Source organism: Parasteatoda tepidariorum, chromosome 7 (assembly GCF_982258835.1).
Source record: "Parasteatoda tepidariorum strain Cologne lab strain chromosome 7, Ptep-v5.0, whole genome shotgun sequence".
Classification (NCBI taxonomy): domain Eukaryota; kingdom Metazoa; phylum Arthropoda; class Arachnida; order Araneae; family Theridiidae; genus Parasteatoda; species Parasteatoda tepidariorum.
Window position 1 is genome coordinate 2,275,767 of NC_141761.1, and position 25,817 is coordinate 2,301,583.

Sequence of the window (25,817 nt, forward strand, 5' to 3'; positions counted from 1 at the left end):
AGCTCAAAACCTATAACTAAAAAAAAAAAAAAAAAAATGGACATAGCACTTTTCAAGTAGTAAATGGTGACTGGTGCGTGTTAAATCTGTAGAGTCACGAAGTCCTCCATGCTCCCATAATAAATCATACTTCTAGGGTACTGATCCAGGAGTTTTTTTTGTCTTCTAGATTGGTGCAAAATTAGAAGGCTACGGAGTTGCCCGAAATTGGGTCGGCTGTTCGACGACTGTTATAAAATAATAATAAAAAAATATAAAGAATGCATGTATTTACCACAGTAATACTTTTCTTAATGCAAAAGAAATACTTGTTTTAACTCTTTATTGAAAATAAGTATACAGGTCAACCAATTTGCTTCGTAAAAGGAAAATAAAATGTTTAGAGGAGGTCAGGTGAAACAATTTATAGATTAGGAGGGATCAGCGACTTGCTGTACCTCCCTGGTGAGGGGAGAAAGTTACAGCAAGTTACTGCCAGAAAGAAAAAACTTAATTTCTTCTATAAGAAACAAATTCTTACCTTAATAATAGAATAGGGGTGCACAACCTGTGGCCGACTGTTCATATGTGGCCTGTGGGAACTTCTGAATGCAATAAAATTCTTTTCATATGGTTTTTGTTTAAAAATCACAAATTTTGCTTAATTAAAATATTTAATTCAAATTTATATTACTGTATAAAATGCATATTTTTTTGCACATTTGTTCTGTAAGCTTCTTTTCGGTTAGGATTTATACCCCTCCTCCCAATATTATATATATTTATTTAATAAATTAACTATTGCCAAAAATGGAAAGAGTTTTTTTTTCAAAAAAAGCCTCAGATTTTTCTTTTAGTTTTAAATAAATTCAACTAATTAAAAGTATTTAATTTTCCGCAAGAATGTTATTTAGTTTACTAATATACTACTAGTTAAAAATATTTACTAGTTAAACTACTACTACTAGTTCAAAATATCCGCAGTGGACTGATCGTTAAGACATGGTTCCCAGCAGATCACCGAAGTCAAGCATCACTGGCTACGGTCAGTGTGAGGGTGGGTGACCACTTGGATCAGTCTGCGTAGGGACCGAGGTTGTGCGGTATTGGTCCTCGTTAAACTGCGCTACCGTAAAGTGCTCGACTTCATGTGCAGGCCGTCGGGCTATCGAAGCGGGGGTGCCATCCCCTCCGCAGAGGATCAAAATCGTGATGGCATGTCTTCGGATCATCCTCTGGGATGTTTCCCAGACCGTCGCCAATAGCCCATTTGTGCAGCTCTAGTGAGACGTAAATGAACAACAACAACATCAAAATATCTAATGCTTCGAACACTAATGTTTATATAAATTATCAAGGCTCAAAAAATCTCCCGTCCAATGGCTCTCGCGGACAACCAATTTCTCGAATCCGGCTATCGCTTGGACGGCCATTTTCCCACTAATGTTTGTGATATATTTTAAATTTTTGCTGGAATACATCTGAAATTTTAATGGGTGTCATTAAAATTTAAGATCCATAACATTGTTAAACAGAAAACTTCAGCCCTCCCATTCCAAGCTATTCATAAAGACCTAATGCAGCAAAATGATCCACAATACAGCAACATAATGCACACGGTGGAATTGATGTTTTCTCTGTCTGGGATTACTGCAGCGGTTGAAAGGGGCTTTTCAGGAATGAACTTACAAAAAAAGCACATTACGTACAATCTTAAATAAGAAGCGTTAAAAGCAATTATGAATATCTACCTAAATGGAAAACCCCTTTAAATTTCTGTGCAGAAACCTATGTTAATCAAATTGGCTTGATTATGGGACTGGCAAACATATTTGATTCATTTAAAAAACGCAGTATCCTCGGATAAATTGACATTCCAGATAACTTGACCTTTGTCATTTAAATTATTTCATAAAAGAAATAAATTATTTCATAAAAGAAATACTAGGTTATTATAAGTAACCTAATATTTCTTTTATTACTGTATAATGTAATCCTAGTAAATACTAATTCATTGTGCAATTTATATAAATGTTTGCAATAAATAATAGAAAATTATATTTTTATTTATTTAGAAGCTACAGGTTAGTTTCAAAGGAGGACGGGTACACTGTTGGACAAGCCGTCCTCGGGGACGGGTAAAATTTTTGAGTTTTTTCGAGCCCTGTAAATTATCATATCTGCCGCCAACATGACTAAATATGCGGACTGCCCTTCGTTAATCTACCTGCTGTACAAGTAACCTTTCACTCAAAAAGTTTGTACACCCCTATAATAGAAATTATAAAAAAGTAGCACCTACTTAGAATAAATTATTACTATTGATAACAGAATGTCTCCTAAAGAAAAGAAAAAAAAGAAAAAAAAAGAACGACTGTTTGGCAGACATGCCTATGGGCTGAGAAGATTTATTAAATTTAGGTTTTTATCTAGAAAAACTAAGTTCTTAATTTATAAAACTCTTGCCAGGCCGGTCTTTACATATGCTTCTGAATCTTGGATAGTGACAAAATTGGAGGAAAATTGTATCACAATATTCCAGAGACAGATTTCACGGAGTATACTTGGTGGTGTAAATGAGAACAAAAACTGGAGAAGGAGATTTAACTTCGAACTGTACAAAATTTATAAAAACCTGATATTATTAAATGCATAAAAATAAATGTAAAGAATTGGGATGACCCACGTAATTCGAATGAGTGATAACAATACAATAAAAAAGATACTGCTTTTTAGAGCCACAGGAACAAGAAAACAGGGAGGGCCACGGCTGAGATGGTCTGATTTGGCGGAGTCTGATTTTCTTGCAATTTATAAAAAGAATTGGAAATCAATGATAAATCAGAAGTCCTTATGGAGAAATCATCAGAGGAAGGTATTGGCCCACATTGGGCTGTCTGGCCAACTTTGATAATGATAAAAAAAGTGGAAAAATATGAGACATCAGAAAAAAAGCAAAAAGCTTCACGAGAGAAGCAACTAACCACTCAACTTTCTAACCAGTTGATTAATCAATACAAAAACCTCAATTTGTTGTATTTGATTGATGATGGCAGATCTTAAGTTTAAAAGCTGCTGGGACTTCCCCAAATTTTCCTTCTTACTCTGATTGTAATGACTACCTACAGTTGGATAAGGTAATTTAACTTTTACTTAAGTAGAGTTTGCGCTTTGTAAGGTGATATCATCAGCAAAGTCAATATTTTTAAAATTTAAAGCTTTATTTGACTAGTTTTTAGCGTTCCACTTTTCTGATACATATGATAGAAATTTTTCAGTACTGCTAAAAATATTTTTTAAAGTGCATTAATTATCACTACTTTTTAAAAAAATCACAGGATAAAAATCTGATTTTATTAGCAAATTTTAATAATTTGATTTAAATTATTTACACACGATTATTTAATGCTCTATTTTTTTTTCTAACAAAAACATTTGCTTCATTTATTGATCAGGGTTGCCACGCAAATCAGGTTAGAAATTTCCCTGATTTTTCCAGCAAAAATCTTAAAATTTCCAGGTTGGCGTGTTTTTCCCCCCTGCTAAAGTGTAGTATAGGTACAAGAAAAGTGTCGATATTAGTGTATTAGTCAATATAATAGTGATGTATTTCATTTGAAGTGCTATTTTTTTTTTAATAAATCATCTTGAATAGATGTGGAGGAAATAATATGCTTAGCTTGCAGAAAATAACGCTTTTAATGAATAAAAAAAATCATTAAATAGTTTTTGCACTAAATGTATCAAATAGCAATGACCCAAAACAAACTTGGATAAGTACTGTTTAATATATTTGTATTAAGCAAAAGAAAATAATTCCAGGTGTTTATAAACCAATAATTTTTTATACTTCTTTCTTTCTCAATAGAGCCATTTTATACAAACAGTGCTCTTTATAAAATTTATTGAAATAATTTTCATTAAACCAATATAAGTCAAATGTTTAAATAACGTTGTTTTTTTCAAATTAGCATTATTATTTTAAGACATATTCAGTATTTGTAAAGGAAAATTTGTCAATTTCTTGTTGCATATTCTACAGAAAAAAAAGAAATTAGAACATATAAAGAATTTCATTCTAACATGGTTTCCTAATTTAGATGAGTTAATTGGTTTTGTTTTTACATCTGGGCAATTCTATGGTATCGGAGCAAAATGAACATTAATTTCTTAGAAAAACTATCTTATAAAACAAAAGTTTATAACCATCAAATTTTTTACATTTAACATTTAGTATATCATAACCCTATCGAAAAACAATTTGTTTTATAAAAACTGATTATTATAAGTTCAAATTAAATGGATTAAATTGTTGCTGTCAGATGTGAATCGCACAAAAGCAAAAAACGATTCCTAATTTTATCTGTGAATTTGTTTGTAATTTAAATGTAAACTTGAGTGAATTTTGAAGCTGACATTTGAATAAAAAATTCTATGCAGTTGTTTGTGAAACATAATTAATTTGAAATTTCTTACATCAGTGTCAGATGTTCTCAAATTTGATAGAAATTTAAGTTAATGAAATACTTTAATCTTAATGCTATGAATATTATTTTTTAATTAAATAGCTTCTTTAAATTGTCTTCCTGTTGGAATGGTCAGATTAATATGTTTTTATAGCATTTTCCACATTATAAAAGTTGTTTGAAAAATCACTCATTTTAACTACGCAACATATATTAACAATGTAATATATTATCATTAGAGCCCGGAAGTTCAGGCAAAATGCCATAAATGCCCTTTTCTGCCTTTTTTAAACGTTTTCTTCTGAAAATGCCTTTTTTGTTCCTTTTGTTCATAAATGCCTATTTCAGTCTAATTTAAAATTTTTCTGCAAAGCTTTTTGTGCTTTTGACCGAGCTTAAACGCAAAATGAAGAAATTTTGAAGTACAGAAATGATTGACTGTCATCCGACGTATTGTAATGCATTTATAGAGATTAGGACTTTATTCCTTTTGTCTTATTAATATTTTCTCTCCGTCTCTTCGTGATGGCGTCACCTTCGTCGTGGCGTCAGAAAACGTGGCGTCACCTTCGCCCGATGCGCTTTGCAAGGAGAGAGAGAAAGGGAGTGAAAAGATTGGAGTTATTTTTACTTACAGTCAATAGAATTTATTCTTACTTACGGCCCATATAGCCTACACCATTGAATAACTCGTATGCTCTCTTATCTGCAAAACGAATTCACCAAGCTGGTTGAGCACATTGTAGCAGGAGCGCGAAAAAGTTTTCTAGTACTACTAGTTATTTCTAAAATGCCTAAAGTAAAAGCCTACACAAGCAAAAAACTGGACAGTTTTGTGAAAGAATTTGGGTCGGATGTGTTTTCTACTGATGGGAGCATTCTGTTTTGTAAGGCATGCGAGAAGTCAGTAAATTTTGAGAAGAAGTATTTTATATCTCAGCACTTGGAGACATCTAAGCATAAAACAGCAAAAGATAAAAAAGATGGGAAAACACCAACTCTGATTCCCACTTGTTTTCAATCATCTTCTCGCAAATCGGAATTTGCAATGGATTTATGCAGATCATTTGTAGATGCCGGCATTCCGCTGTGGAAACTTGAAAATAAAAGTATGCGAGCTTTTTTGCAAAAATATACGAATCAAAGTGTGCCCTGTGAATCAACTTTAAGGAAAACTTATTTAGATGACTGTTATACCGAAGTTCCTAAAACTATTCAAAATGAAATCGGAACGAAAAGCATATGGCTATCTATAGATGAAACGACAGATGTAACTGGACGATATGTTGCGAATGTTATTGTTGGTGTTATGGACCCATTTGAAAAACATAAAATCTTTTTGTTGACATCTGAACAGTTGCAAAAGACTAACAGTACTACAATTGCACAGTTGTTCACTAATGCACTGGCTTTACTTTGGCCAAATGGTACTGAGCATGAAAGAGTGCTATTATTTCTTACAGATGCAGCCTCCTACATGAAAAAAGCTGGAAATGCCTTAAAAGTTTTATTTCCTAATATGATCCATCTAACGTGCCTTGCTCATGCATTGCACAGGATAGCAGAGGAAATAAGAGGTCTCTATCCTGAGGTAGACTCGCTTGTTTCTAGTGTGAAAAAAGTATTTGTGAAAGCCCCTTCAAGAGTTCAAGTGTTCAAAGAAATTGCACCAGACATTCAATTACCTCCTAAACCGATCCTTACGAGATGGGGAACATGGATTTCAGCAGTCTCATACTACTGCACAAATTTTGAGGAAGTTACTCGAGTCCTTACCAGCTTTTCGGATGAAGAGGCAATATCCATAAGAAAAAGTAAAAATCTGCTTAGCAGTTCTAAAATTAAAAATGAACTGACTTTTATTTCAACTTATTTTGGGAAGCTCCCTGGAGCTATTGAGCACATGGAAAAAAGAAATATGTCTTTGTCCGAGTCACTAAAGATTTTCGATAATATTATTGAAGAACTAATGTCTGTGCCTGGACCATTTGGTGACATAATAAGGAAGAAATGTGAAAGCGTCATCTCTGCAAATACAGACTTTGAATGCATCAAGGACATTGCAAAAGTACTTTCTGGTGATACTACAGTTGAATTAACCATATCTCCTACCATGGCAAGTTGTTTTAGGTACGCGCCCATAACTTCTGTCGAAGTAGAAAGATCCTTCTCTTTGTTTAAAACTATATTGACTGACAGGAGACAAAATTTCTCTTTCGAAAATTTGAAAAAGCATCTAGTTGTGATGTGCAACAACAACCAATCATCAGAATAAATTTGCATACAATATTATTGTAAGTACGAGTTTTAAATTTTTATTTCGCACCTACGCAGTTGAGGTTTTTTTTTGTGCAATTATGTCCACTTCTTTTGTACTATTGCTACGGCAGTCGAGTGAAATGAATATGTAGGTATACCGGATACTTCTAGCAACTTTTTTTATACCTTGGATACCTATATAGGCTTTTAGGCATTACCAACTACCATTTTGCTCCAATTTTAAGTGCCTTTTTTAAGTGCCTATTTCAAGCTTTTTAAATGCCTTTTTGCCTGCCTATTTTTGCATTTTTTATTGCCTGAAATTCCGGGCTTTAATTATCATCAATGTAATATATTAACAATAAAAATAAACTTAAGCAAAATTATAATCTCATATTTAAGCAAAATTTTCTTAGATTTAATCATTTAAAAAAATCATGGAATAAACAACTTAAAAAAAATATGTGAAAATATGTTGAAAAAATTCACTATTTTTATATACAATTAAGAAAAAACAAAAACATTCTATTGAAAAAAAAAATCACTATACATTAAAAGGAAAAAAAAAAAAAACATTTTTTTTGGCGGTATTATTAGCCTATAACAAATTGTTTTGGGAAAAATTGATTTTTCTAGGCACAGGAAAAATGATAATAGCTTTATTTATTGCTTGCATAAAATTAAATAATCTTTTTGTGGCAGATATTATTTACTGATATGCCTTATACTTCAATTTAGTGGCATAGCTAGCAGTGAACAAGAAAGAGCATGTGCTCAGTTGTAGCCAATGGCCAAATTCAAAATCAGATGGGCCAAATTTTTGGAAAATTTTTTATATGAATTCTAGAATAAATTTCTATCTCTTTTTAATACCCCTAGTTTCATTGACCAATTACAGGCCCAACAAATAACTAATAATTTTTATCCCATTTACAGGGTTGCCACAGTAAAAAATGAACAAAAATAGTTGCCTGAACAGGAACAAAAATTTATCAAAAATAGTAGCCAAATAACTAAAATTATAGCTTAATTGTCAAATACTATTATTAGGACTGGGTGATTTTAAATCGTGATTAATCGTCAGTTAGACATCCCGATATAGTGATGTATCACAATTTTTAGCATTTGTTCAAAAATTACCTATGAGAAATCTTTAAATTAATCAAAAATAAATAAAAAGGAATAAATCTAGTACAAAAGAAAATATTAATTCTAAACATATTTTACTATGACATCAATATCATTGCTTAATTTTTTCAATTAAATTAATAAAGAAGTCAAAGTAAAAGCAAACCCAAATTTCATTTTTCTTAAATTGAAAATGATTTAAGATTCATTGGTTTAAAAATAATAATACTGTAACAAATTATTTTACATACATGAAGTAAAAATTAAAAGAAAAAAAAAACGAAAGTGGAAAACAAACCAAAGAAATGTTCACTTTTTTTTAACAACAAAAATTTTTTCTTTTATTTGTTGAAAAAAAACATGCTTTTGAAACATCATTAGCCCCTTTTTTATTTACTTATTTAAAATAATAAAAAGTAGTATTAACTAATGGTCAAATTGTGTACTTAATAAATGTAAAAATATTTTTACTCATTTATTATTATTTTCATTTTTGAAAATAAAATCAACTAAAGATTTATTTGTTTAAAAATGATACTGACTATCGAACAAATTATAAAACAAACAAGTATTGAAAGATTTTTAATAAAAAATTTTAAAAAAATACTCTAAGTACTAATGTTTAATTATTAAAAATGTCAAAACATTACTAAACTTTTTATTTAATTAAAAAAATTTTTTTTTAACTAATAGCCAAATTTTTTTAAAACTTTGCTTTCATTTTCTCAAAAATAAAAGCAAATTAAATAAAGGTAAGCTTTGTTTAAATTTTTTTATAATTAAAAACGACTGAGCATTTATTGGTTGAAAAACAATCAAATTATTATCCTTAACTACATTTAATAAATTTAAAAAAACAAACTTTTTACAACAAAGTTAAATACAAAATACTCCTATGAAATTGTATCGCTTAAAATAATAAACAATTGAAAAAATCAATGATTTGATCTATTGAGTTCAGAACGAAAATTTAAGATAACAGCGATTGTGCAGCAATCGCAAAGTAACAGTATGTCTACTAAAAATAATTGACAAAAATCGTTAAACCCAGAGGGAAAAAAAAAATGGTATGAAATAATGCAGAACGAAACGATCGCTGCAAAAGTCTCAGTGAAAATAATTTACAAGAAACCTGACAATTATTTCCGACGAAATAAAATGCACAACGATCGCAAAATGACTTAATGAATAGAATAATCTTCAAAAAACGCAAAATCCCAAAGATAAAAATGGACATAAAGAAACTATGCATTGCGTTCTATATTACAACGCTGATCCTCGCACGAAACCGGGAGTTCTGATTCAATTCGATCTTCGTCATTCAACATCACAAAACTAACATCTTAATAGCGAAACGCTATCTACATCCCTGCAGCTAGACGAAATCAAAATCGTCTTCGTTAGTGTGGTAACATCGTTAGCCTAGTCAAGGATCTTTGCATATTAAATCGCGATTGTAATCTAATTCCGGCGGCTTAAATCAGATTTCTGATGCATCGCCTAAAACGAAAGTCACTACATCGGCCTACTGATATATGCGTTAAATCGATATTTTGCGATACATCGATTTATCGCTCAGTTCTAACTATGCTCCAATTAAAAAAAAGTTTTGTACAAATATAAAAGGTATACATATTAGAAAATAGGTACCTAACTAAAAGTCTAATTACAATAAAATATGAATGTTAATAGAAGGAAAAAACAATTAAAAATAACAAAACTGTCCCTCAGAGAGAGCATATAACAAGTACTTTATTAAATCCAATGGAAATTCAAATTTATGGCTCTTTGGAAATAAATGATTGTATAAAAGTTTGCTTTCTTTTATTAATGTTCTGAAAAGTAACGTTCATTTTTGCGAAAAAACTTCGCCAAGAGTAAAAAAAAAGTCTTCTAATAGTCGCTCGCTTATTCCTGAAAATAGTTGCTTTTTTTAAAACCTTTTCAGGCAAAAAAAGTCGCCATAGTCGCCTAAGGCCGAAAATAGTAGCAAATAGTTGCATTTTAGTAGCCTGTGGCAACTCTGCATTTACCTAAAAATTGATTAGGATGTGAGCTATTGTTGTAGTTTGTCATGCAAATAAGTTTAATATTTTTTTTCTTTACTCAAAATAAATAAATAACTACAGAATGTTCTGAAATTATTTTTTCTCTAAATACATACATTTTTCAAGCTCTAAGCAAAATGATTGATTTAAAATATTCAAAATGAAATTAAATTGTTTCTAAAAAAAATTAAAACTGAGAGGCTTACCTAAAATAAATAAATTAAATAAAAAAAAAGCATATTAAAACTTCATTGATCAATTTTAAGTTATAATATACTATAGCTTAAAGTACAACATAGTTGAATAAAGTTTTTTGGGTTACTCAGGTGAAATACATTATTGTAAATTAACCTTAAGGAATATTTATATTGTTTCTCTTCATATTTTACTTCATTTTATAAAGAAAAGCCTGAGTGGTATGTAAAAATAATTATTAATTTAAAATAAAAATATTTATTATCAAAATCGCGCTTAAAACAGAAAAAAATAATTTGATTATATTAAATCCTAGTGCTACAGTACAATTAATTATGTATTTTGGTGTCGCACGTAAAACATCAAAAGTGTATCTTGAGAATTTTTTTTGTAAATCAAAATAAGAAATGTTTCTACATATTTGTGCAAGATAACCTGTTTTGTTATAGTTTACTTTATTTATTATTCCTTCCTTTTACTATTATTAGTGTGAATTCTTTTTTTGAAAAAAACTGTACTTTGTTAGAGATTCCCTTACCACGGTTGAAAATTTCAAATGATGTTGCCTTACATTTAACAGTCTATGACTTATTGAAAACTGATATTTATAAGTTAAAAATCACTATTTCTAAATCTTCAATATTTTACCTTGGAAATGATACCTAGTTTACTCAATATTAAGTTTAAAAGTTTGGTCATCTGGTTGCCCAACATGAAACCTGTCCCTGTACAGTGCAGAACAAAAAAAATTCCATTCCAAGTTTATATATCATTTAACATTTTTTCCATACATTCCCTGGTTTTTGCCAGCTTTTTAGGGAAAAAGGAGAAACAATTTCGGAAATATCAAAATAAAAGTTATCATGAAATCCAGAAAAATCAGCATCAATGCAACAATGAAGAAAAATAATTCCTTGGACAAAAGCTTTCAGATAAACAGTGAAAGATAAAAATCTCTAATTAAATTATAACCAATTGTTTTTTGGAGAATTTTATAAATACTAAACATTTTGAATAATTTTGTTAAAATAAAAAAATACCCCCAAAGCATTGGCACAAACTTGAACAAGTAATGAATTCAGTCCACAAATTAAAAGAAGATTTATAAAAAAAAAAATCTACTTTTATAAACAGTAGCAAGTATCCTAATCTTTTCTTTCACATCTTTGTCCTTCTTAAACTGCATAGTTCCATAATCTCCAAAGAAGTTAAAGATTTCTCCATTCATTTCCCAACATAAAAGAGTTTGAAATGGCATTCTAGTTTAGCAGGGTAATAATGAAGCGTATTTTAATGCAAGAAAAGTATTGCTGAGTTGATGATATTTTAACTTTTTGTATGGTAAAATAATTTAAATTAAGAGAAAAATTCCAGCTTTTCTTTGAAATTCCCTGATTTTTCCACGTTTAAATCAAAATTTCCCTGACTTTTCCAGTGAAAAAAAAATTCAATGATAATTCCAGGGGGGTGGCCACCCTGTTTATACATGATCGACAATTTCAATACATCTATATTTTTCATTAATTAGAACAATTAGCAAGTGATCTCTAAATGTTGCCAACAGATCAAAATATTTTTTATCTTATAACCGTCGTTGAACAGCGGACTCAATTCTGGGGGTTTACGACCACCAATGTTCAACTCCGTATTCTTGTAATTTTGATCTCAAACCAGAAGACAAGGGAGTTCCTGGAACAGTACATCCTGAGGTATGGATTTGTTATGGGAACATGGAGGGCTTAGTGATTCAACACATTTAAAGTGCATCAGTCACTATTTACTACACCAGGAGTCTTTGGCCAGCGGAAATCGAGCCCAAGATCTTTTCGACATGGGCCCAGTGCGCTACAAACCAGGCTATCCCAGTTTGGTTAGTAGGACAACCAGGTCGGGAATATTGTGCAAAGTCATTTGAACTGATAAGATATTCGTTTTTACACAAGCAATGCAGATCATTAACTAAAATAAACTATAAAAACATGCCTTAAAAAAGACTTACAGCTGCAGTCGAGGTTTTAAAATGTCTTCCGTATATTTGACATCTTCCTCTCCATCCCAAGGTCGTTGCAAATGCAATAAAAAGAATCTGCAAAATTAAAATGTATTTTAATTAAAAACATAAAACCTTATTCAATTCATTTAAGGAAAATTATTATTATTCCAAAATGGAGATTTTGTATGCAACAAACTGATTGTTTCAATAAACTGACACCAATAAAAAGGTTAATTTTTACAGGGATGTGAGAAAACCAGATTTTTTACAGAAAAGACTCAGCTTACTAAGTTTTTCAGGGTTTAATTGGTATTTTTCAAAGTGAATTGTTTTTATCTTACACTTTATTGCCTTAGAGTAAGTCTTGTCACATTAATAAATACCATTAATTAATTAATAATTAAGTTATGAGAATTTATTATCAACTGTCAAACTTGGTAAGAAAAATTGTTTGTCAATCTATAGCCTCTGTAATGCAACTACGGATTTAAAATTTTGCATGCTAAAAGAAGCATTTTTATTTGTGAACTTAATGCAATTTTTGTTTCTAAATTCCAGTTGTTTGAAAGTTACCGAGAGTTCACTATAACCGAGAGTTCACTATATCCGTTACGCAGGCAATTTCACTAATGGTTCCCAAACTCCTCCCTTTTATTACATTATATTCATATAAATGACTGAAAAATATTATGTAGTAGCAAAAAATGTGTTATTTTTCATCACTCTTCGTCTTGCGTACAAAAAAAAATTAGCTGATGAGCAATCCACAACATCAGATATGGAAACACTTCCCGACTCTCAGATAATTTTTCCTGAATTTCTGTTATTCCGCTTTTTAAACCTGTCTAACCTGCCATTTGAGCACATAAAAGTAGTTTCTATAGATGGTTTAAGAATTGGTATATGTATTTATTTTGAAGTAGAAATTTCAAAATTATTACAAAGAAAATGGGGGGGGGGGGAAATTAATCGAAGACAGAAAAAAGTTCATTATATCTTCCTCACTTTTTTGGTTCACTATATCCACTAAAAATAACATTATACGTGTATAGCAAGGCACGGGACCGAGCATTTCGTTCACTATATCCGGGAGTTCACTATAAGCCGTGTTCACTATAGTGGGGTTTGACTGTATTAATTTAAGTGCTTTTCCAGCCTTTTAGCTTTAAATATTGACTATTTATTCATTGTTATAGAAAATTAATTTTTACCTTGTGGGATATTAATTTTATAGTTTATACTTAAGTAATTGTCAACCAAAAGTAGAGAAAAAAAAGAACAGAGAGAAAATACATGTTGCCAGACATAAATCATAACATTTATATTGAAACTGGTAACAATAAAAAAAAAACTTAAGAAAAAACAATAAAACTTGCTCTCAATATGAATTGTTATGTGCCTCCACAACAAGTTAACAAGTAAAATGACATGTGTTTTTCCTTAATGAGTCACGTTTTTATAATCTGTTTCCCTTAGTTTAAATGTATTTTTCAACTATAGATGATTTTTTTTCTTCCAAATCATTGGTAATCGTCTATTTTATAATGATCAACATAACAAAATGTTCTTAGATAAAGCTACAATAGTTGTATATTTTAAAAACAAGATATTCTGTATTTTGTGAAAAATACAGAAATTTAAGGGGGGAAAAAACAGGGTGCATTGCCAGATTTTTCAACAAAAAATAAGCACCTTTTTAGCACTCAAAAAATATTTTTACTCACTTTCAAAAGAAAATCATAAATAGGATCTGTGCAGCAATAAAAATGATTTTTTCAAGGGCTTAAAGTTATAAACATTAAAATTATTAAAATTGAAAAAATAATTTCAAAAACTTTACACAATCATGACAAAATAACTAGTTTCTGATAAATATTGCAGAGAAACTAGTGAAAATCAGGCATTTTTCGTAATTTAAAACGACAATCAATACCGCAAAGAATAAATCTCGTCTAAAAATATAGAAAATTAAGCACTTTTTATAAGCCCCAAATAAAAAAAGTGCCTTTAAGGGCTTTTAAAAGACATAAATAAAAAAATAAGCACCATCTATCTTATTTAAATGTAAAATAATTTAAAAATGAGAAAATAACATCATTAAAAAGTTTTATAACTTTAAAGACCATGTTCTATGTTAAATGTAATAAACTTGCCCTTCAACTGATACTTCAGAAATTTAAACAAAATGTAGAGAAAGGAGAAGAAAAAAAAAGAAAATCATAAAATAGAAGAAAAAAAAAGAGATTCATGATATTAAGCTGAGGATAAATATTCAACAATTTACTGATACATACATTTATTAAGTTCTATTTATTGTGAACTAACTATTCTAACTTTCAAAGAATTTTTAAAAATCAAAATAATTATATTGGCAATCAAAGTTTTTAATTACTACTTATTAAACACTTATACAAGTACAGGTCGAGGAGACAATTCCAAAGTACCAAAAAAAGTTAATATACGGTCTAGCCATCACAATTTCTGCATACTCGTGCTTCGGCTGGTTAAAAGGAGATATGATTTGCATTGTTATGGATTGACAGAGTAACATTATTTTTTTTATTCTCTCTCAGTCAAAATAGTTTTACTCCTGTTTCCACAGCAGCAGACGATTTCAGTTGCATGGAATTTTTGTGATGGCAAGCCAGTTTTTTTTTTTTTTTTTTTTTTGTAGATATAGTTACCGAACATGCTCGATAGCAAGTGCTGTTTTAAGATACACTTCATCATCGTCCTCTTCACTGATTACAAACAATTCAACTAATGGTACAGCAACACAAGAACACTTTTTAACTTCTTGCTGAATCCACTGTATCTGGTTGAGGTCAGCTCCGATTACTGATTTCACAAGCACATCAGCCTCTAACTTTTGTAAACTCACATTCACAACCTAAACACAAAATTAATAATAATTTAACTATTTATTTTATAACCAACATAATACATATGAAATCTTTCAAATAAACTCTAAAAAATATTTAACTAATATTTCAAAACTATTAATACCGGTTAGAAGAAATACAATTTCTTCTTAGTTAAATACAACTAAAACTTTTTATTTTTAAAAAATGAAAATGCAGTGATTAAAATAAACCACTTTGTAATTTTCTACGCATTTTAATATTGGTATTCATAAATTGATTTTCGAATAATACAAAAAGGTTGTTATTAAAATTTTGATAATGATCAATCCTCTGAATTTTTATCACAGAATACAAACGTCAAGTAAATAAGAGTTTTTCAAATGAATTGTTACTAAACAAATAGTCTACTCAAATCCGAAATTTGCACATTGTAAGAACATTGTACTAATTAAAAATTAAATGGAAATGTCTATAAGATTGATCGAAAAATTATTCAAATTTAAAGCTCACTTGCTGCCGCAATTTCACAATCATTTGAAAATTATTAAGTCATTTATAAATGGACCACAATATTAAATAATAATAAATAAAATTACAAAACATCTTCTAATAAAATTGAGATATTTAAAAAAAATCAAAATCATACAGGGTTCATAATTATAAGGAATAAAAGAAAACTTTCCAAGAAATTTTATAAGATTTTTAGATTACAAGAGCAAGAACTGAATAGAAATATGCGAAAAATATGAATATTTCTATAGTCTGACTATCTTTAAGAAGAAAAAAAATGAACACTTTTTAACTCTTGATAGCACTATTTTACCCAAATGCAATGTCAACTCTGGTCATTTTACCCCTTGGTAGCTGTTTAGAGTTAAAAATCTTGAAAATAGTATTATAAACTTATACTTTATAATATAAATGAGCTCTTATACTCTCAGTTCCCAGTACCACCGGTTTTCACAGAAGCACTCATAATTTTAATGCCTATTGCAGAAAAAGAAGAGGCACGCTTTTCAATCTAGAAACTGTTTACTTTTACAAAGAAAAAAAAAATTGCAAGTCGCAATCAGAGTTGTCTTCATCCCAAATAATTTATAAATTTCAAAAAGAAGGAAAATGATAGCTTAAATTCACTCTCAGTCATATTTACAAAAAAAAAAAAAAAAATTATCATACAGAAGCCAAATAATAACAAAAAAGTGTGAACTACTTGAAAGAAACACAATCAATAACTGCACAACTATGATCAACTTTCTATGAGCTTCTTGTCTGAAAACATTCTCAGGCAGGGTTGGGGTTTCGGACAGGTCATTTGGGTTTGACTGTCTTAAAGTGTCCAAAACCTTGAATATTGATAAAAATTCTATATGTGTAACCATTGTGCACATAATAATTACATATATCAATAAATATTTTATAATTTTTATACAATTTGCTTTAACTTATTAAAGAAAAATAATATAATATGAAAAGATTTATAACTTTTGAAGCTCCAAAATTCACTGAATAACAAAAGTGAATACCTTATCTCTTAAATATGCTCTTAATACTGATAAATTATGCTTTTGGTTAAGGATAATGAATGCAATATTAAATATAATATTAAATATAATAACAGGGGTCTGTCCAGGCCAAATTTACTACCGTTTAGCGGTACCTTCACAAATTCAACTGTAGGAAAAACGTTAGTTTCACAAAATATTTCTTCTTAAAATTTTTTTTTTGCATCCCGTCAGAAATGAAAAATCCATATTTTTATCACATTTTTGTGTTAATTTTTTAACGTAATTTTTACAAATTATGTCTAAATTTTACAAAATAAGTACCTCACAGAAAAACCTAGACAGACCCCTGAATAATAAACTTTTTTAATAAAAACCAAAACTTGTCTTCACTTTGTTTCTTGTTCAAAAAGTAACTTTATTTTTCACAATATTTTTTTGACATAATTTATTATGACATAATTTGAGTGAATAGGATTTGGACAGTTTAAACCCTGGATTAATACATTCGGTCCTAAACCTTTCCAACTCTGCTCTCAGTAGGGTTGGAGTATTTGCCGGCAAAAAGGGGTTTTTGCCAGGACAGTGGCAAAAACCGGAAAAACCAAATTATCTAAATTGCTGAATAAATATTATTACAAAATACTTGAAACAAATTTAAATCAATCATAAGGAATAATAATTTTGATACATTACATGAAAAAATTATTTTTAACATATTAATAATTAATATAAGGGTAATAATTTTTAAAAGATTGAAAGTTTTTGATCTCTTTTCATTTTAGAATTCTTAAATAAGTGTTTTCTTACAAATAAATAAATACTATTATTTGTATAATATTATTATTTATTATAAAAAATTATTATTTGTACAATAATTAACTACACATGTTGATAGATATTTTATGCTTTAAATTATGGTTATATTAATTTAAAATAAGCTCATTTCACTGGAAAAAAGAGAATAATCACAAATTTTCCAATCAATAATGTTTTAAACTACTAAAATGATATATTATTACATTATCATTTAATTATGGAATAGTAATTTTGTTAATTTTTTTGTAATTATTTATATTCATAGTATATACAGTGAACTCTCACTTATGCACCGGTGTAAGGGGCCAAGAGAAAAAAGCGCATAAGTGAAAAACTTAAAAATTCTAAAACGCAACGTAAATTGCAGTGACAATATGAATAAATATGTTTCTAAAGATTAAATGTTAATATTTATACTGTTTTGGTATTTACTATAATTATACAAAGAAAAAATTTAACATACCTTAAGACAATTTATTTTCTTACAAAATAATCTTAATGCATGTTTGTATTTGTTTTTGCCGACGTTATTCAAAAGCAGTTTTTTCCAGTTCATATAAATGGGATACAGGGTTTCCGTTACGGTAGCTTTTTTCGCAAAATGCGAAAAGACCCCTCAATGCTAAAATTCAACAAAGCATTTTCGCTAAAGGATTTTACTAAATTCCATTTAAAAAAAAAAGCTTCCACGAAAAACCATGACGCTAACATCCATGAAAAAAACTTGATCAAACAAGGAGAAAAAATCTAAATATCTTTCGCAAGAAGAACCATGACGCTAGCGTTCACGAAAAAAATGTGATCAAACGAGATGAAGCATAGCGATCAACAAAAATGGCTAGATTATTAATGATTAATATTGAGGGCCCTGAAAGTGCATTTAACTTTCAAGAAGCATTTGTAAAATGGGCAAACATGAAAGAAAGGAAGATTGTTAATTATAAACCAAAATGTTTTGATAAATAATAAATGTGTTTTTTTTTTGTTTTGTTATAGGTATTCTTTTTGATATTCTTGTACATTAAGCTATTCTTTGTCAGATAACTTACAGTACTTGTTTGATATAAAGTAATTTTATAAGCCTAATGGCATTTTAGCATTTTGCTAAAACTTTTTTTCAGATTTTAGCTTTTTTGCTAATGAATTTTTAGACTCAGCTTAAACCCTGATGGGATAAGAGGGAGTTTCAGAAGCAAAATTAAATTGTGAATAGTCAGGAATAGTGTCTAAAGCTTTCAATGCTGCTGTGTGATTTGGAGGAACTTTATCATCTCGTCAGTATCATCCACCACATTCTCATCATTCACAAGTTTCAGTTAGATATAAATGAACAGTTCTTCACAAAAAATTTGAGTTTTATGGGAGGGGGTGAAACATCACATGATAAATTTCTAGGAAAAGTAGTACTTGACGTCATAATATGCTGCACAATAAGTTGTTCAAGTATTTCCCTCACTAAACAGATCACCTCCTTTTATGTCCATCTGACTGCAAGTAAGTGATCGCGGTCTCTTTCATCTTTTGTATTCCAGGTGTCTTCTTTTTCTAGTAAACAGCATGGAAGTAAAACTAACCTCTGGACAAGAGGAACGGTCATTTTGGGAAAGATGAATGGGCTTTCATTGTTGTTGGTGTAAAAGATAAGACACCCTATTCAAAATTTTAGAAAGAATGTCTTTCCAGAAACAGCAAAAATGAAAAGGTTACAGGGGGAAGCAAATTCAATAGGATCTAACAATATTTCTCTTTATCTGTAACAAGGATTGCTCATTTGCTTCATTTTTAATTTAAAACATTTTTTTTAAAGAAAAAATATTTAAAGGATTAAAAAATTAAAATGCTAGCCTAAAATTTCGGCGCATAATTGAAAAATTTATTTTCAGAGCGACACATAAACGAAGGATGTTTATCATTATTTTCCTATCTAATGTACTGGGACCTATAAAAATCGTCGTATAAATGAAAAAGGTGAATAAAAGAGGTGGTGCATAAGTGAGAGATCACTGTATTTCAATTTTAGGAATGATTTTGTATCAAAAATGTGTTTTTGTCCTCACATCTTGGAAAATATAGGTTTTTGCCAGGACGGTTTTTACCGGTATTTACCATGGTTTTTTCCACCTGCGGCAAAATCTTGCCAACCCTGGCTCTCAGGGTCATTCTATTGCACTCCAAAGCAGTGTCAGTAGTTTTACTGATAGTGACACTTTGGCTGCATACTACGGAAAGGCTTATATGTATACCAGAGGCAGTTAACGGCTTAGTAAAGCTTTAATATATGCCTGCAGCAGGCAAAGGGTCAAAATATTCAAAACAATGAAATGTGCTACCTGGAAAATTTATATCGACTATAAAAATTCATATTTTAAAATAAAAAAGCCAATACAAGTATTACTTCCATTATGAAATCTAGCTTTGAATCAACAAAGCAATGAAATGCTACCAGGAAAATTTATATTTACAATAAAAATTCACATTTTAAAATAAAAAAGCCAAAATAAGTATTACTTCCACTATGAAATCTAGCTCTGAATCAACAATAGAAGATTTTCTAGTTGACCTCCAGACAGCTTTCCATCCGATTGGCTCCACTATGCTAGTGAGGTATTCAACAAGAACAGATTCTGCTGCTGATGAACAACAACCCAGTAATATTTCGTCCACGAAAACTGAAAGAACTTCATTTAAACTAGAGGACTCTAAGTTAATTCGATATATATTAGGACAGCGCTGCAGAGAAAATAACGATTTTGATGATTCTTTATCCATAGTAGATAGACAGACCTAAAATGTTAAAATAAAATTCTTAATTTCTTTTTAAATATTTCACTTTTTTATAAACATTTCACTTTCTAACATTTATATACATTTGTAAAGAAAGAGTTATTTATTTATGAGTTGTATATTTCTGAAGCCCACACTTAAATAGCGTATATTTCCATATCGTGATCTGTCGCTAAATGGTTTTAAAAACAATTTTTATCTTTTTTATTTTGCTTTAAAAAAAAGGAAGCGAAAGGTTTGCCAGTTACACTTTACAAGTTGGTCAATCCTATGTTTTTCTTTAAGGTTTCTTGCGGTTCACCGAGACTCTGCAATTATTCTATCACAGATTACGATACAAAAATCTTCCTCCATAAAGAAAATAAATTATGAATGGTAGACTATAATACATAATTGGTACTACCTGAAAATTAAATTCGTTGGATTGAGTACATTTAAATTTATCGCGCGACAACAATACAAATAAAATAAAATAAAGAAATTGAAGTAGAAGTATGTACCTTTCAGTAAGACAAAAGCATTATTCTTAAGGATCATTCTTGCTATAATCAAATTGGATATGCGATCGCATGTCAACGTAATTTGCACATGCGCAAATAGTTCTTTCATGAATATACGAATTTTTCGCACGCAATGGAAATCACATGCAGTGTGAATGCTCCCTACTTGCATTCGGTTCGATTTTATTTCCCTCATTAAACCGACGATCCAATTGTAAAAAAAAAACTTTTCAAAAAAAAAATATATAAATAAAACGCAGTTCGTTTAATGCTTACTTTTATTAAAATTCACGCACGCCATTATTCTAAAACATGGAATACTAAATACGTAATAAGATTTGATTTGTTCATTTACGTCGCACTAGAGCTGCACAATGGGCTATTGGCGACGGTCTGGGAAACATCCCTGAGAATGATCCGAAGACATGCAATCACAATTTTGATCCTCTGCAGAGGGGATGGCACCCCCGCTTCGGTAGCCCAACGACCTGCACGCGAAGTCGAGCACTTTACGGTAGCACAGTTTAACGAGGACCAATACCGCACACCCTCGGTCCCTACGCAGACTGATCCAAGTGGTCACCCACACGCACACTGACCGCAGCCAGTGATGCTTGACTTCGGTGATCTGCTGGGAACCGTGTCTTAACGATCAGTCCACTGCGGGACAAATACGTAATAAGAATATAATTAATGTTCACGTTCACACTTTTACACAATGTAGGGTTGGCGATTACTAATGTTCAAGTCCGTAGTTTTGTAATTTTGAATCCATTCCAGAAGACAAGGAAACGCATGGATCAAGTATTGGGAGAAAGTTTTCTATGTGGAGGACACTTTGGCGGCAATTGTGTTACGTAGAGAGGAAACCTAGCTCCCTTTAATATCAAGGTATAATTTTCAAACTCGGACCCTAGGTAGGGGTCTATGGTCCAAACAAGGCTGAAGAGAATTTTTATAGGCCAATTAGGGGGGTCACAGTGGGCCCCTAAAGGTATATTGCGAAGATGAGAGGAGAGCTTTTGAAGCGAAACTGTGGTAGGCTTCACGTATCACCGTGGACTGGAAGGTAGTCCACCAGACAAGCAAGTTCGCTGCAGGAGGGAGTGGTCCTGGGTTCGAATCCCAGGCACGGTCAAATTTTCGAAAAATTTTCTTTTTTTGTTTTTGTTTATTTTAAATTATATTGTTTTTTTATGTGTTTTCCGGTATTCTGGAGGTATCTGCATGCAGGAATTTTTTTTCATATGGAAAATGGGAAAAAACTGGATAAATCCAGGAAAATCTGTTTATTTGCTCTTTTTCGACTTCTATTGTAACATTTTGGATATTCTAGCATGCATTGGATGTTTTCTGTGTGTGAAGTCTAGCAAAGAAAGCGTAATGGAATAATAAAAAAAAAGAATAAAAAAATAAAATGGCTCGAGAAAGGTTCAAATTTCAAGACCCCCTAGCTCCCTCTAATATCAAGGTATAATTTTCAAATTCGGACTCTAGGTAGGGGTCTATGGTCCAAACAAGGCTGCTGAAGAGAATTTTTATAGGCCAATTAGGGGGGTCACAGTAGGCCCCTAAAGGTATATTGCGAAGATGAGAGGAGAGAGCTTTTGAAGTGAAACTGCGGTAGGCTTCACGTGTCACCGTTGACTGGAAGGTAGGCCACCAGACAAGCACGTTCGCTAATGGAGTGAGGGGTCCAGTGTTCGAATCCCAGGGACGGACAATTTTTCAAAAAATTTTCTTTTTTTTTTCTGTTTATTTCAAATTATATAATTTTTTTAATGTGTTTTTCAATATTCTGGAGGGTCCTGCATGTAAGAAAAAAAATTTTTTTTACTGGGAAAATTGGAAAAAACTGGAAAAATCCAGGAAAATCAGTTTATTTGCTCTTTTTCGACTTCTTTTGAAACATTTCGGATATTCAAGCACGCATGGGGTGTTTTCTGTGGGTGAAATCCAGCAAAGAAAGCGTAATGGAATAATAAAAAAAAAAAGAATAAAAAAATAATAAGACTCGAGAAAGGTTCAAATTTCAGGATCCCCTAGCTCCCTTTAATATCAAGGTCTAATTTTCAAAATCGGACCCTAAGTAGGGGTCCATGGTCCAAACAAGGCTGCCGAAGAGAATTTTTATAGGCCAATTAGGGGGGTCATAGAGGGCCCCTAAAGGTATATTGCGAAGATGAGAGGAGAGAGCTTTTGAAGCGAAACTTTGGTCGGCTTCACGTATCACCGTGGACTGGAAGGTTGGCCACCAGACCAGCAAGTTCGCTGCTGGAGGGAGTAGTCCTGGGTTCAAATCCCAGGTACGGACAATTTTTCAATAAATTTTCTTTTCTTTTTCCTTCTTTTTTCGGTTTATTTTATATTATATTATTTTTTTATGTGTTTTTCGATATTCTGGAGGGTCCTGCATGTAATATTTATCCGAAATTATCCGAATTAAAAATTATCCGAAATTTATCCGTTCATTAGCTATTATTCGCCATTTCCCATAGAAAATATAGTTTTTTTTATGTACAGAACACTTGATTCACGTTAAAATATCAAAAAATATATTTAAAAAATAATATATTAAAAAAGATAAAATTTGAAAGTCAACCATCGCAGGGTTTCGATCCCATGGCCCCAGGGACAACAAATCTAACTTGCCACACAGCTTTACCAACTGCGCCATGCTTCACATGACTAACTCGCGAATATTTAACTTAAAACACCTCCACCCGGATAGTAAACAAAACATATTTTGGCCCACTGTGGGCCCACTAATTGGTATATAAAAAAATCCTTCGGTACAAGTGGTCGATACATTATATTCTAATTTTGGGCGGAGCTTGAAATTTATAGGTTAATATTATAGGGAGTTACGGGGTGTGATGTGTGCGTGCCTCCTGATATGACTTCTGTCCCTTTTTCAGCCATTATTCATTGTTTAGCAACGAAAAATATTTCTTTTCACATATAGAACACTTTATTCGCTTTAAAATATTGAAAAGAAGTTAAAAAAATGATATAAATTAAAATAAATAAATAAATAAAAATTATCCGAAATTTATCCGTTTATTACGTATTTTTCTCTATTTCCCAAAGAAAAAATAGCTTTTTTTTGTATACAGAACACTTAATTCACGTTAAAATATCAAAAAATATATTAAAAAAATTTAATAAAAAAAATAAAATTTGAATGTCGACCGTCGCAGGTATTCGAACCCATGGCCCCCGGGACAACAAATCTAACTTGCCACACAGCTTTACCAACTGCGCCATGCTTCACATGCCTAACCCGCGAATATTTAACTTAATACACCTCCACCCGGATAGAAAACAAAACCTATTTTGGCCCACTGTGGGCCCACTAATTGGTATATAAGAAAATCCTTCGGTACAAGTGGTCGATACATTATATTCTAATTTTGGGCGGAGTTTGAAATTTATAGGTTAATATTATAGGGAGTTACGGGGTGTGATGTGTGCGTGCCTCCTGATATGACTTCTGTCCCTTTTTCAGCCATTATTCATTCTTTAGCAACGAAAAATATTTCTTTTCACATATAGAACACTTTATTCGCTTTAAAATATTGAAAAGAAGTTAAAAAAATGATATAAATTAAAATAAATAAATAAATAAAAATTATCCGAAATTTATCCGTTTATTACCTATTTTTCGCTATTTCCCAAAGAAAAAATAGCTTTTTTTTGTATACAGAACACTTGATTCACGTTAAAATATCAAAAAATATATTAAAAAAATTTAATAAAAAAAAAATAAAATTTAAATGTCGACCGCCGCAGGTATTCGAACCCATGGCCCCCGGGACAACAAATCTAACTTGCCGCACAGCTTTACCAACTGCGCCATGCTTCACATGCCTAACCCGCGAATATTTAACTTAAAACACCTCCACCCGGATAGTAAACAAAACCTATTTTGGCCCACTGTGGGCCCACTAATTGGTATATTAAAAAATCCTTCGGTACAAGTGGTCGATACATTATATTCTAATTTTGGGCGGAGTTTGAAATTTATAGGTTAATATTATAGGGAGTTACGGGGTGTGATGTGTGCGTGCCTCCTGATATGACTTCTGTACCTTTTTCAGCCATTATTCATTGTTTAGCAACGAAAAATATTTCTTTTCACATATAGAACACTTCATTCGCTTTAAAATATTGAAAAGAAGTTAAAAAAATGATATAAATTAAAATAAATAAATAAATAAAAATTATCCGAAATTTATCCGTTTATTACCTATTTTTCGCTATTTCCCAAAGAAAAAATAGCTTTTTTTTGTATACAGAACACTTGATTCACGTTAAAATATCAAAAAATATATTAAAAAAATTTAATGAAAAAAAATAAAATTTGAATGTCGACCGTCGCAGGTATTCGAACCCATGGCCCCCGGGACAACAAATCTAACTTGCCACACAGCTTTACCAACTGCGCCATGCTTCACATGCTTAACCCGCGAATATTTAACTTAAAACACCTCCACCCGGATAGTAAACATACCTATTTTGGCCCACTGTGGGCCCACTAATTGGTATATAAAAAAATCCTTCGGTACAAGTGGTCGATACATTATATTCTAATTTTGGGCGGAGTTTGCAATTTATCGGCTAATATTATAGGGAGTTACGGGGTGTGATGTGTGCGTGCCACCTGATATGACTTCTGTCCCTTTTTCAGCCATTTTTCATTCTTCAGCAACGAAAAATATTTCTTTTCACATATAGAACACTTTATTCGCTTTAAAATATTGAAAAGAAGTTAAAAAAATGATATAAATTAAAATAAATAAAAATTATCCGAAATTTATCCGTTTATTACCTATTTTTCGCTATTTCCCAAAGAAAAAATAGCTTTTTTTTGTATACAGAACGCTTGATTCACGTTAAAATATCAAAAAATATATTTAAAAAAATTATATATAAAAAAAAGAAAAAATTTGAATGTCGACCGTCGCAGGTATTCGAACCCATGGCCCCCGGGACAACAAATCTAACTTGCCACACAGCTTTACCAACTGCGCCATGCTTCACATGCCTAACCCGCGAATATTTAACTTAAAACACCTCCTCCAGGATAGTAAACAAAACCTATTTTGGCCCACTGTGGGCCCACTAATTGATATATAAAAAAATCCTTCGGTACAAGTGGTCGATACATTATATTCTAATTTTGGGCGGAGTTTGAAATTTATAGGTTAATATTATAGGGAGTTACGGGGTGTGATGTGTGCGTGCCTCCTGATATGACTTCTGGCCCTTTTTCAG

General features: G+C 30.9%; 1 protein-coding gene across 5 annotated transcripts in view; it reads right to left on the reverse strand.

Annotated features, from left to right (window-relative positions):
• The window catches only part of nesd (SHC binding and spindle associated nessun dorma), a 63,920-nt gene extending 43,303 nt beyond the window's left edge, over positions 1-20,617 (reverse strand). The window contains exons 1-4 of one of the 5 annotated variants that reach the window (XM_043052615.3): positions 20,444-20,532; positions 19,765-20,040; positions 14,753-14,958; positions 12,075-12,161 (exon numbers count right to left, since the gene is read on the reverse strand). In XM_043052615.3, coding sequence (XP_042908549.2) covers positions 12,075-12,161; positions 14,753-14,958; positions 19,765-20,025 — 554 coding nt within the window. In that variant the 5' untranslated portion in view covers positions 20,026-20,040; positions 20,444-20,532. The other 4 variants (XM_043052616.3, XM_071183729.2, XM_043052614.3 and 1 more) reach the window with 4 other exon arrangements.
• Positions 20,618-25,817: the final 5,200 nt, after the last annotated feature.